This window comes from Triticum urartu, chromosome 7 (assembly GCF_003073215.2).
Source record: "Triticum urartu cultivar G1812 chromosome 7, Tu2.1, whole genome shotgun sequence".
Taxonomy (NCBI): Eukaryota; Viridiplantae; Streptophyta; class Magnoliopsida; order Poales; family Poaceae; genus Triticum; species Triticum urartu.
The window spans coordinates 30,225,363-30,238,672 of NC_053028.1; the positions used below are offsets into that span (position 1 = coordinate 30,225,363).

The following is a 13,310-nucleotide window of genomic DNA, read 5'->3' on the forward strand; positions in this document are numbered from 1 at the left end:
CATTAATATATCTAACTATATTCATCTCTAACAATTGACATTACTATATATTTAACTTTTCTATCTAATTCATCTAACATTCGACATTAATCTAACATTTATATAAACTCAAAATATATAAAAAATTAAATAAACAGAAAAACTCATTAACAAATAATATTTTAATTAGATCATCAAATCTCAGATACCTAAATTTTCTTACTAAAAATAAACTAGTTATATTAATTATTGAACTAGTTCAAATCTCATATACCTAAATAAACTAGTTATATTAATTATTGAACTAGTTCAAATCTCATATACCTAAAAAAACTAGTTCGACAATTTTCTTACTAAAAATAAACTAGTTATATTAATTATTGAACTAGTACAAATCTCATATACCTAAATAAACTAGTTCGATAATTTTCTTACTAAAAATAAACTAGTTATATTAATTATTCAACTAGTTCAAATCTCTAGTTCGACAATTTTCTATCTATCTAACATTCGACATTAATCAAACATTCGATCATCAAATTAACTTTTCTAAAAAATAGAAAATAAGTAAAAAAATGTGTGTGTGTATGTGTGTGTGTGTATGTGTGTGTGTGTAGTGTGTACATATATATATGTGTGTATGTGTGTATGTGTGCGGCCCCGTACGCCGCCGCCCCGTACGTACGAGCGGGGGCGCCGACGTACGGGGCGGGGGCGGGGGCGGCGGCGTACGTACGGGCGGTGGCGCCGCCGTATGGGCCGGGTGCGACGACGATGGATGGTGGCGCGACGGGTATACGCGAGAGCGAGAGACGTACGGGACCGCGGCGGGACGACGACGGACGGCGGCGCGTGGCGTTCGGGGCGGCGGCGCGAGACGGCGACGACGACGGGCGGCGGCGGGGACAGCGACGACGACGACGGACGACGGGCGATGGGCGGCGAGGACGGGTTTGAGCGGCGCGCGAGAGGTTGGAGACGAAAGAATTGGGGAGATCTAAATGAATTTTCGTAAGTGTTGTATATATAGGAGAGGCCTTTAGTACCGGTTGGAGCCACCAACCGGTACTAAAGGCCAACTTTGGCCAGGCGAAGAGGCGGAAAGAGCAGGCCTTTAGTACCGGTTGGTGGCTCCAGCCGGTACTAAAGGGTGGTCTTTAGTACCGGTTGGAGCCACCAACCGGTACTAAAGGCCTCGCGCTACCACCCTAAAGTTTAGTCCCACCTCGCCGGGCGAAGGGCAGCCGTACTGGTTTATAAACCCAGCCGCGGCTACCTCTTCGAACTCCTCTATATAGCAGGCTTGTGGGCCTAAACTCTGCGCGCTGCCCTGTGAGTTGCTGGGCCTTTAAGGCCTGTAATTGCACGCCTGTGGCCTAGCAGGCCCACAGGCCAGCGCCCCAATTTTTTTATAGTTTTTTTTCTTTTCTGCTTTATTTTCTTCTATTTATTTCTGCGTAGTTTTTGTATAGTTTTTACTTTTCTGTTATATTTATTTTCTTTTATTTATTTGTGAGTAGTTTTATTCATCTAGTTTGCCAAAATTTAACATTTTCAGAGTTCATTTTGTACTGATTTTCAATTTCACGGTCATTTTGTGAATGACTGAAAAATAGTAAATATAATTTTTTTTTCTGCTTTATTTTTTCTTCTATTTATTTCTGAGTAGTTTTTTCTTTTCTGCTATATTTATTTTCTTCTATTTATTTTTGAGTAGTTTTTTTATATAGTTTTTTTTCTTTTCTGCTATTTTTTCTTTTCTGCAAAACTTGATGGTCAAAGTCTGGAGTTATAACCAAAGTTTAAAAAAAAGAAATGTCGACGTGCAATTAGTTTTTGCCATAACAGAAGAAGTCCGGAGTTGTAATAAGTTATTAAAAATAAAGAAGAGGTGCAATGCTCGTTAATTTGCTTCAAGCCTTTCGGAATAGTGTAAACTGCACTGCGCGTAGCTGCGTGCAATCTACCATATTCCTGAAGGCTTGAAGCTAAGCAACGTGAGCATTGAGCCTCTTCTTCATCGTCTCTGCACTCAGGGCTTATAAACCGCTCCTAGTCCCTTTCTCTTGGCGAGGTGGGACTAAAAACAGCTTGCCATAACCTCATTAGTACCGGTTCGTGGTACGAACCGGTACTAAATGGTGATGGTGGGGCCATAGCCTGACCGCAGGCTGACACAGCCTCTTTAGTACCGGTTCGTGGCATGAACCGGTACTAAAGGTTCGCCACGAACCGGTGCTATTGATCGCCGCCATGAACCGGTGCTATTGTACACATTAGTGCCGGCTGAAATTCAAACCGGCACTATTGTGCTTCATGTTTGACCCTTTTTCTACTAGTGAAGGTCCAACTGATCAACCTTTATAAAGGGGCCAACACTATAATCCCAACAAAGAGATCACCATTCGCGACATCTTCGAACCCTCGCCCTTGCTATTTCTCAACTCATCTCCTTAGCCGCCACCATCATCACTGCAGTAATCCCTCTGCAAGTTAGTCATACCTGTAATCGTGTATCTTAGCCAACAACTATTGTAAAACATATTATAAATAAAACATTCCTGTTTATGTCTTCTTTAATGAGTTCATCTTGTGATCCGATCATCATGTATGAGTAATTTGGTAAGGCTATGGTTGTGGCGTCCCTTTGCAAACTGATGTGTTTGTACAAGGGATTGATGAAATGACTTTGATTATTTAACATCATGTATGTGCCCGATTGCAATGGAGTTGTCTCTTGTTTTCTTCTGGCCCTGCAAGTTACTTGGACCCCGTACCGTATATCTATCAAGGAGGAGATAAGAAGTGAGGAGGACACGTAACTATGCTGCTCCTTCGCCTACATATTCCTTTAGATTGGATCTGCACAAAACTAGGTTGAATACCAAATTCCTTTACTTTTGATATTCAATAAGAATCAGATGAGCTTCCTTTTTCTATCTATTTTTTTTCTTCTCACACTCTAGCTTCAAAGAGCCCGCAGCTCGAGGAGGAGTTGTTCTACCTGAAGAATGAAGACCTTCTAATGGGCTGACAACTCCTAGACCCATTAATAATTACAACAATTTTATTTTCTAAGGAAACTCTAAAAAATAATATATACTTGCCAATAATTTTTCAAATCAAGTTCTTAAAAATCTGAACTTATTTTAGAAAAATGTTTGTGTAATTTATTAAAGTGTCGGTACCTTGAAAATGGTCATCTAATTGCAAAAGTGGTGTTCATGCATTACTTTTTTTATTCATGTAATTTTAAAAAAGCGTTGACACTTTTAAAGGAATCATTCATTTTTTCATATAACTTCAAAAGTATAACACTAATGTATTGTTTTAAAGTGGGTTGGGCTAGTGCAGTTGGTTGAGGTCCGAAGCACGATGGATTTGGGCCGGGCCGGCCTCGCAGGGCTTAAATTTCAACTTTATTTCAGTCATCTGAGCCTGCATCCATGAGCAACATTTGTTGAAAAACTTGCTTAGCTTTCTTCGCCCCAAATTAATGAAATGCTTCGTCGCTAAGCCTTTGGCAGCATTTCCACTATAGTAGGTCGAACCGTGGAGGAGGAGGAACCGATGGAGTCCTGCGAGATCGTGCGCCTGCCGAAGGAGCTTGTGTCCGCGGCGCTCTCCCTCACGTCGCCGCACGACGCCTGCCGCGCCGCGGCGGTCTCCCCGGCCTTCCGCGCTGCCGCCGACTCGGACGCCGTATGGGCCTGCTTCCTGCCGCCGCTCGCCGACGGAGAGCCGCTGCTGCCGTGCGGGAAGAAGGACCTCTTCCTCCGCCTCTCCGGCAGCTCCGTCCAGGCGGACTCACGGTACGTATACAGCCCAAGAGCCAGCCCATGGACCAAACTTGTTCGATTGCTGATCAATTCAATTGGTGCCATGGTGCTGCAGAGCATGTGGCTGGACAGGGAGAGCGGCGCCAAGTGCTACATGGTGGCGGCGAGGGAGCTGTACGTCCATCGTGTGGCGCGACACACCGCAATAATACTGGACCTGGATCCCTCTCCACGACTCAAGGTTTCTTGCCTTCCTCCTTTTCCAAGTTTCCTCGCAGTTCCCCTGCTAGCTTGTGTTGCTGAATCAATGATGCTACCTGCATTCCTTGTCATCTAATTGCAGTTGAAATCACTCATTCTGAAACTGTTGTTGCGTACGTACTTTCGTTGTGGACTTGTGGTGTGTTACTCGTCCAATTTCAGTTGGGTTGAAGGTTCTGTGTTCTGAATTCTGACCACATACATATACACTACTATATGAACGTACCATGGTGTACAATGTGAGCCAATACCCAGAATCGTCACCAGCAGGACAGGAGTCATGACGAAATTAGCAGTTGGTTATGTTGATCACCAAAGTCAATTTGCAACTTAATTTGTTCTTTGAGTACTCGGTCGCGCACGATGCTAGATGGTTTTCTGCAAACTTATGCTGTTGTTTGGTTTTCATCTTCGTTATGGATCCTAACACAATGTTCGACTGCAGGTTCTCTGAGAGTGCTCAACTCATTTGGGTTTGTTGGTTGGAAATTCGCGGCAAGATACACAGCAAGATGTTGTCCCAAGGCTCAACTTACGCCGTTTACAAGCTAGCAGAGGAGCCCTACGGGCTGAACTTTCCAGTCAATGCATCGGTGAGCGTTGGAGGAAGCGTTCTTGCATGCAAGGTCTGCGTCCAACGTAACCCACACATGATCCGTCCGGAGGACGTAGCACTCCCTCATGAAAGGGTGGATGGTTGGATGGAGCTGGAGTTGGGTGAGTTTGTTTGTGAGGCTGGTGAAGATGGCGATGTGTCCTTCGGCCTGTCAAAGACTGAATATTTGAACGGCAAGAGCGGTCTCCTCTTGCAGGGCATCGAGATCAGGCATAAGAATTAGATCAATCTAATTAAGGAAATGAACTTTCGGGGTTAACCGAACGCATCCAGGGTTGACCAATGCATAGGGGAAATTAAGGAGCCATATTTGTTCGTCATGCTATTAAACTAATGTGCTATCTTAGATTTCATTCAGATAGATGAATCCTTTTTGTTTATTTAATATTCTAAGAAGAAACAGTTACTAAAGAGGGGAATATTACCCTCCCTGTATTATAAATCGATCCTTTAGGACAAACAATCTTTGAATCATTTAATTATTCTCCAAGGTGGAAATAATGTTAACCTTTAGGACAAAAAGTTTGCTTCTTCTTTGGAGCCTCCAGCCTTTTGCTGATTTCTTGGATTGGAGTGATGACAAGCGGAGGCAGGAGCCACACGCTTGTCTTGTTAGTGTGCCGCAACAACTTCATGAGCTTGGTCATCCCGCTTCGGGACCCGGGGCAGCAGGGTGATGACATCGATAAGAATGTTGTGTAGTCTTGTACTCCCTCCGAAAAAGAAATATAAGAGCGTTTAGATCGGAGCACTAGCAAAGAGCCAGGTGGTTTTGTTTTTGGGCTTGTGGTACGTATACGCGTTAGGCGGATCGCCCAGCCCAACAACAAATTTTGTTTTGGGGCTAATCAATTAGTCACAGACAGAGCATATGGCTGGACAGGGAGACCGACGAGGGAGCCGTCCATCGGATGGGGCGCTCTCACCGACTGGAGGTACCTTCCCTTAATTACTCTTTTCCTTCCAGTTCCGTTTATGAACAATGGTGCTAGCTAGCTAGCTAGCTCATCTAATTCCATAATAGTACACACTCAGAATATTTAATCATGACCCATGCTGAGTCAAGACTACCTTATATATATAAGTGGAATTAAAATATCATGAAAGAAAGTACTCCCTCCGAAAATAAATGTGGTGGTTTTAGGTTAAACGGAGGGATTAGCAGTTAGTTCCCATCATCAGTTAGCTTTGCAACTTTTGTTCCCTCTGTGCTAGATGGGTTTTATCCAACTTAATTATGATGTTGTTTGATCTTCATCTTCGTTAAGAATCCTAAATGTATGTGTTCGACTTTAGGTTTTCCGAGAGTGCTGAACTCATACTACTTTCCTGGCTGTATATCCGCGGCAAGATAGATAGCAAGATGCTCTCCCGAGGCTCAACATACTGTGTATCCTAAGAGCAAGATGCTCTCCCGATAGCAAGATACATCTGTGTACCCTAAGAGCATTTATAGCCGGACTTTACAAATCCGACCCTTTAAGGACGCATCTATGGGCATTGACCGGGCACTCTCTAAATCCGCGCCTCCACACTCGCGTATCTCATATCCGGCACCCTATATCAAATACAAATTCATGTAACATAGTATGTAGGTCACCAACAGATCAAAATCGACAGGAAACAGACATATAAACCGATACCGAAGAGGCATAATTCACATAACATTACCAAAAGATCACCAAAAAAGCATAATTCACACAGTTCAACGATTCGGCACATTGTAACTACATACTAAAACTAGATTATATAAAAGGAGAGGGCGAGCTTCATCACTTCCTCGCTGGCCCTTTGCCTTCCGGTCGCCGACGCTGCTGTAGGCATCCACAGCAGGAGGTGGGTCGACGTCGGAGCCGTCAGAGTCGGACCCGTCAGAGGAGGAGGAATGGGAGATGGTGATGTAGCCTTGCAAGCGCCAGACGGTGCGGTCTTGCTAGCACTTGAGCTTGGCCACCCTCGTCGCCTCCGCTGCCTCCCGCTCGGATTGCTCGATGCCGACCCGGAGCTGCTTGGCGTTGGTCCTCCGGGGCCGCCGGGCGTCCGTCTCCGTCCCAGTAAGTGACCGACGGTACACCCACTGGAGGAGATGCTCCTCCTCGTCGGGCACCGGCATCACGCGGTGGCGGCGGGCGGACTGCACAGCCGCATCAGTCCTGCCGCCATCTCCCTTGCCCTCTGCCTCTCACGGTGGACGGAGCATGCTCCCGACTCTGGATTCAGCATCCGTGGCGCCGGCAGAGCGGGCACTAGAACTCACCGCTGCCCGCGCGGAGTAGCGGCCGGAGGTGGAGGAGACCGTCAGGCGAGCGGAGTAGATTGGGCAAGCCTCGCAGCTCTGCACGCGGGGTGGGAAGGGCTGGCACCACCGTCGGCGCTACGGCGACGGGCGACAGGAGGCGTCGCACCGGTCCTGGAGCTGCCGCCCGTATTGACCCGCGAGCGCTCAAGCGCGATACCGAGCGCCAGCTCGTCCTCGTCTCCGGAGCTACGGTCGGAGTGGTTGCCGGTGCTGGACATGCTCGCCAGCGCTAGGGATTGGACGGATTGGGAAAAAGGAGCGTCGAGGAGCAGAGCGGAGCGGAGTGAAGTGAGCTAGAGTTTGCTCTGGAGGGGGATTTTGTGGGGTTAGGATGGACCAGCGGTGGGCCGGGCTGACATGGCGTACTCGCCCGGGCCGCCTCATATCCGCCCTATATTTGGGCTGGATATGAGGGGTGCCGGTCAGCCCGGGTGTTTGTCCACGGTTTGAGAGCTTCAGTTGGGACTGTTTTTTGTGACCGGTCAGTGACCGGACGATTTGTCCAAGCGTTTGAGACGTGTTTAAGAGGTCCGGCTGTAGATACTCTAGAGGGCTAAGTTAACGTACCGAAAAATAACCATGGTATTCAAAATGGGAGACAGACCATCTCTGAGGCATAATATATTGGTCCAACAACGCTCTAGCATGGTATGCACTGGCGTACCGAGGCTCTCGTCAACTGACTATCGTTGTCCGCATGAACCCTACATGTGGCTAGCTTCAATAATTTTAAATATAGTTTAGCTGTGACACAGACATCATTTTATTTTATACTAGTATACAAACTTGAGATCTATAGTGGAGCTAGCTAGTGCGAGCTCTTCTACAAAAGGGCACAAGTTAATCGTAGCAAGAATTAATCATCGTATTGAAAATTAGAGGCGCACAGATTATCACAGAGTCGCAATATATTGGCGCAACAATGACACAATGTTGCAGCATGTTTGGTGTGCACTGACGTACCGATGTTGTCGCCAACCGACTATCGCTGTCCGCATGAGCCCTGTTCCTGACGTTCCGAGGGTGGTTGCTCCCTTTCCACACTTGTGTTCTCTGATGAATATCAAATCACAAATCCAAAAGAGAAAAGGGGTTCATTAGTTAGCCTACTACGTACGGAAGTGCATGGAAAGTATATAATATACATAGGGTGCACGTCAAACAACTGAACGTCGATCGCTAAACTGGCCAAGTGCTAGCTATTTAAGCTCACAACTCGATCGATCTTCTCCCACATCCATCTGAACAAGCTAGTCAGCTTGCTTGCTACTTCCTCCTTACATGGCATAGTGCGACAATGGCCTCCCTCACAAGTCCATGGCTAGTGCTTCTCGTGGGCATGGGCTGCACGTTCCTCGCGGCAGCCAGCGGCGGTAGCCGGAACCCCACCGCCGGCTTCGAGAAGGTGGAGCTCACCGATGGCGACTTCCAGGTGCAGAGCCCGTCCAACGTGCCGGAGAGCCAGCGGTTCCAGTACCGCAACGGGGTGCGGACGTTCTGGGTGCACCGAAACGACAAGCCCATCAACACCGCCACCCACACCAACCCTCGCTCCGAAGTGAAGCTCCGGGTAAGCACACTGTCCGTCAACATCTATAGCAGCGCTACCTCCAAATCGGAATTGCATGGTCTCGCACATAGAAATATAAATGGATTGTTCTCGATCTGTCAGGGCCACGACTACTCGTCGGGGGTGTGGCAGTTCGAGGGCTACGGCTACGTGCCGTCGGGGACCTCCGGCGCATCGGTGATGCAGATCCACAACCAGGAGGGCGCCGCGCACTCGACGATACTGATGTTGCACGTCTACAATGGTGTCCTGCGCTTCTACAGCGGGACGGTGGTCGAACCCGACATCTACAACCGGTGGTTCCGCCTAAACGTGGTGCACGACGTCCGGGCATCGACGGTGGCCGTGTACATCGACGGCAAGCACAAGTTCGGCACCAGCGTGACCCCCAGCGAGTCCTACTACTTCAAGTTTGGGGTGTACATGCAGCACCACGACCAGTCCAGCTGCATGGAGTCGCGTTGGACCAACGTCACGCTCTACACTAAGCACTGAGTAGATGCATGGGTAGCATGCGTATTGGTACTGCGGTCTACGGTAGCATGCATGTATTTTTACACCACGTACGGGCCCTATGTATATTAGTTTCCACGAGTTGAATAAAATTTGTTGCTTTGAGTGTCCGTGAACATTTCTTGTCATACTTGGAAGTCTAGCTGTGATAATGCCCTTATTAAGATATGAACATTTCTTGTGATGTAACATACAACGATCAGAAAATTGGACTAGTGGTAAACGGTTCTGTATGTTAAGAAAACCATTAGACAACCACAAGTTACTATATACTCCCTCCGCTCCATAATATTGTGCATATAGATTTTTTGAAAAGTCAAACTTCATAAACTTTGACCAAGTTTGTGGAGAAAAATATTTACATCTATAATACCAACATGTATCATTAGATTCAGCATAAGATGTAGTTTCATATTTTATATATTTGATATTGTATATCTGAAGAGTTTTCTTGATAAACTTGGTTAAAATTTGCAAAGTTTGACTTTTCAAAAAATCGACACACACTGCATTATGGAATGGCGGGAGTAGTATACAAGCATCTCTACTTTGGTCTGAGTCTGTGGTGGGTTTTGTCCACACCATGGGCCGAAAATTGCGAGTGGATATGCTGCCTAGCCCATAGAGAGGGCAATTTAAGGGTCATTTTTTATAGGTGCAAATATGCAAGATACATTCGATCTATGACATCAAGGTCTCACTACTGATCGCGGATATATTTATGTGCCGAGCTGTAAGACATGACATCCATTTTTTTGTTCGTTAGTTCTCTACCGTGGGCGTTAATTATACGGTCAAATTAAATAGATGCCGGTATGGACATATATTCGCTTGCGCGTGGAAGATATGTTTGCTTTTCGAATGCAAGAATTGGCATGAACATCTTACTACTACTCATCTATCTATCTATCTATCTATCTATATCTATACTAATTCTAGACTTCCTAAAAATTCCGACATTAATTAGATTTTACGAGCCGTTAATCTGATGGGACCGAGTTATTACGGTATAGATTAACCATACATTGTTTTTTTTAGTATCAAAAGATACATTGCTTTGAAAGCCATCCTTTCACGTTTTTTTAGAATTAAAAGGTACATTGCTTTGAAAGCCAGCAGCCTATCACAGCTGTAGGAGATAAAGCCTTATAAAAAAGAAACCTAAAGAGATAAGACCCACAATGTTGCTCTACCATATTTTCCTCTTCCTGTGAAAAAAACAGCATGAACCAAATCTCACGCCATTGGGACAACACCCCTCGCGGAGGATTTTGACCACACGAAGGATCCCAACCTCGCCTGCAACTCCGATCGGCCACAGATCCCGCCCTCGCCTGCAACTCTGGTCAGCCATGTCCTTGCTAGACTGTCATCCCTGCCGCACCAGCGATCTGCGGGATGGTGGCATTGCCGGACTAATCCCACCCTCACCTGCAACTCTGATCCGCACGTCCTTGTATAGGTATAGATATGTTTGATTCATATTTTCTTTTTCAAATATTCCGCATCCTGCAAGAGACATTATATATTTAAGTAGTGTACATATATTAAATATACCTACAAGAAGATTACTTATGGTTGTGACTCTACAAGCTACTAACAAAATTTTGAACTAGAAATTTATAGTTCCTGCAGAACCTAGTTAGTTTTTTTTTTCACTTGCCAACAATACTTGGATGAATTAGGATATCGGCTATTTACAAGGAACGGTCTAGAGCAAACAGCAGCCAGAATAGTTAGTTTTCTCATATTATACATGGATCAGATTTCGTTTTTTTTTCAGATTCTATTCCTGAATAGTTCATGGGTACACATCCCCTTTTCAGGTTTCTTACGGCTTTGTAAAGCGTCTGATTGCTTTGCTTCCAGGGTTGTTCTGGCCATGCCTTGCCTTTCACTTGGATGGATACGAGTCGGTTGTTCAGTAAGACGCCCAACTTTAAGTTGTTATTTGACCAGTTGTTAGGTGTCTCATAGGCAACGTATGGATGTTCATCTGTATCTAACGATCATGTGGTACAGAGCCCAGAAAGGGTAGTAGGATTGTTGGTCCAAAACTAAGATCATTCTTGAGCATGGGATCACTACCAGGATTTCCTTCACTTAAAAGTAACATCATTGCATACACCAGGTTAGAGAAGCTTCCTTTTGAAAATTTCCTCTTTCAGCTAGATAGGTTGGTCTTCTCCATACTTTGCGTTCAGATTTACTCCTCTTTCTAATCTTGATAAAGGAGAGGACTCATCATAGATTGGGACTACTACTTCAATGCAGGATTGAGCAATCGTGGTGATAATTCTTTTTTTTGGAAATCCATATTGGTATGGACACTATAATATGGTTTGCATTCGTGTAGGTTGGGCCAGCTTTGTTTTTTGTTATGTGTAGTTTAGGTTTTTTCTTCACTGCAAGTGTAATGAACTTCAAGGAGTATCATGCGGTGGAGAAGATCTCACATGCCAATAAGGCTGATGTCAATGTATGCGGACCGAACACTTGCAAGTTTCTTCGTCAAGGACGCCGTCTGGGCCTGCTTCCTACCGCCGCTCGCCGACCAACCGCCGCTCGCTGACGGAGAGGCGCTGCTGGCGTGCGGGAAGAAGGACCTGTTCCTCCGCCTCTCCGGCAGCTCCGTCCTCCTCCCAGGCGGACTCATGGTACGTAACTTAGTAACTACGTATACAGGGCCAAGCCCAATAGCAAACCCATGGACTATATTTGTTCGATTGCTAATGAATTCAACTCGCGATGGTGCAGAGCATGTGGCTGGACAGGGAGACCGCCGCCAAGTGCTACATGGTGGCGGCGAGGGAGCTGTCCATCGCGTGGCGCGACACACCGCAACACTGGACCTGGATCCCTCTCGAGGACTCCAGGTTCCTTCCTACCTCCCTTTTGTTTTACCCTTGCAGTTCCCCTGCTAGCTTGTGTTGCAGAATCAATGATGCTACCTGCATTCGTTGTCATCTGATTGCAGTTGAAATCCATCATTTTGAAACTTTTGTTGCGTACGTACTTTCGTTGTGGACCTGTGGTGTTACTCGTCCAATTTCAGTCGGGTTGAAGGTCCTGAGTTCTGAATTCTGAGTTCTGACGACATATATGAACGTACCATGGTGTACAATGTGAGCCAATACACAGAATAGTCACCAGCAGGAGTCATCACGAAATTAATTAGCAGTTGGTTATGTTGATCACCAAAGTCAATTTGCAACTTAGTTTGTTCTTTGAGTACTCGGTCGCGCGTGATCGATGCTAGATGGTTTTCTTCAAAGTTATGCAGCTGTTTGGTTTTCGTTTTCATCTTTGTTACGGATCCTAACCCAATTTTTGAATCCAGGTTCTCCGACAGTGCTGAACTCATCTGGGTTTGTTGGTTGGAAATCCGCGGCAAGATACACAGCAAGATGCTGTCCCAAGGCTCAACTTACGCCGTTTACATCGTGTACAAGCTAGCAGAGGAGCCCGACGGGCTCAACTTTCCGGTCAATGCATCGGTGAGCGTTGGAGGAAGCATTCTTGCGTCCAAGGTCTGCCTCCAACGTGACCCGCACATGATCCATCCCGAGGACGTAGCGCTCCCTCATCAAAGGGTCGATGGTTGGATGGAGCTGGAGTTGGGTGAGTTTGTTTGTGAGGCGGGTGAAGATGGCGACGTGTCCTTTGGCCTGTCAGAGACTGAATCTTTGTACTGTAAGAGCGGTCTCATCTTGCAGGGCATCGAGATCAGGTGTAAGAATTAGATCAGTCTAATTAAGGGAATGAGCTTTTGGGATCAGCCGAACGCATCCCGCAGAGTTGTCGAGTGCACAGGGGAAACTAATTAAGGAGGCATATTTGTTCATCATGTTATTAAACTACGAGCTTTTTTATGGTACCCTATACTGCTAGGAGAAGGGGAGCAGTATATATCTAATCTCACCGTTGATTTCTTGAGGGTAATTTAGACCCTAAGTTTTCACATTAAAACTCCGCCTCCCCCACACACCGCGGCCCCAAGCAGCCACGGTTCACCTCAATCCCAATGCGCCGTTCCCACAGACCCAGCCGGCTGTTCAACTCCCCTCGGTCCCTCTTGCCGCTGCCACTGCGTTAGTTGGCTCCGTCCAATCGCCATGCTCCTCTAGTAAACCTTGCAGGCTCGCACATCGGTGACCTTGCGGCAGGCCTCGAACATCTGCTACCTTCTTATGGATTAGAAGTTCAGTTATCCATGATTGGGTATATCCGTATATGTGGTATGATTTCATCGTAGAAACTGAGTGGCCTTAAAAATTTCTTGCAAGTGCTACT

The 13,310-nt window shown here is 46.1% G+C and overlaps 1 protein-coding gene and 1 pseudogene across 1 annotated transcript; both read left to right on the forward strand.

Moving 5' to 3' along the window:
- Positions 1-3,549: 3,549 nt before the first annotated feature.
- Positions 3,550-4,930, forward strand: LOC125525846 (annotated as a pseudogene).
- A 5,919-nt stretch (positions 4,931-10,849) lies between these two features.
- Positions 10,850-12,869, forward strand: LOC125524570 (F-box protein At2g02240-like). Its single transcript, XM_048689603.1, has 3 exons — positions 10,850-11,674; positions 11,775-11,893; positions 12,358-12,869. Exons 1-3 carry the CDS (start codon positions 11,453-11,455, stop codon positions 12,758-12,760), a joined length of 744 nt encoding a protein of 247 aa, XP_048545560.1. The 5' UTR covers positions 10,850-11,452; the 3' UTR covers positions 12,761-12,869.
- Positions 12,870-13,310: the final 441 nt, after the last annotated feature.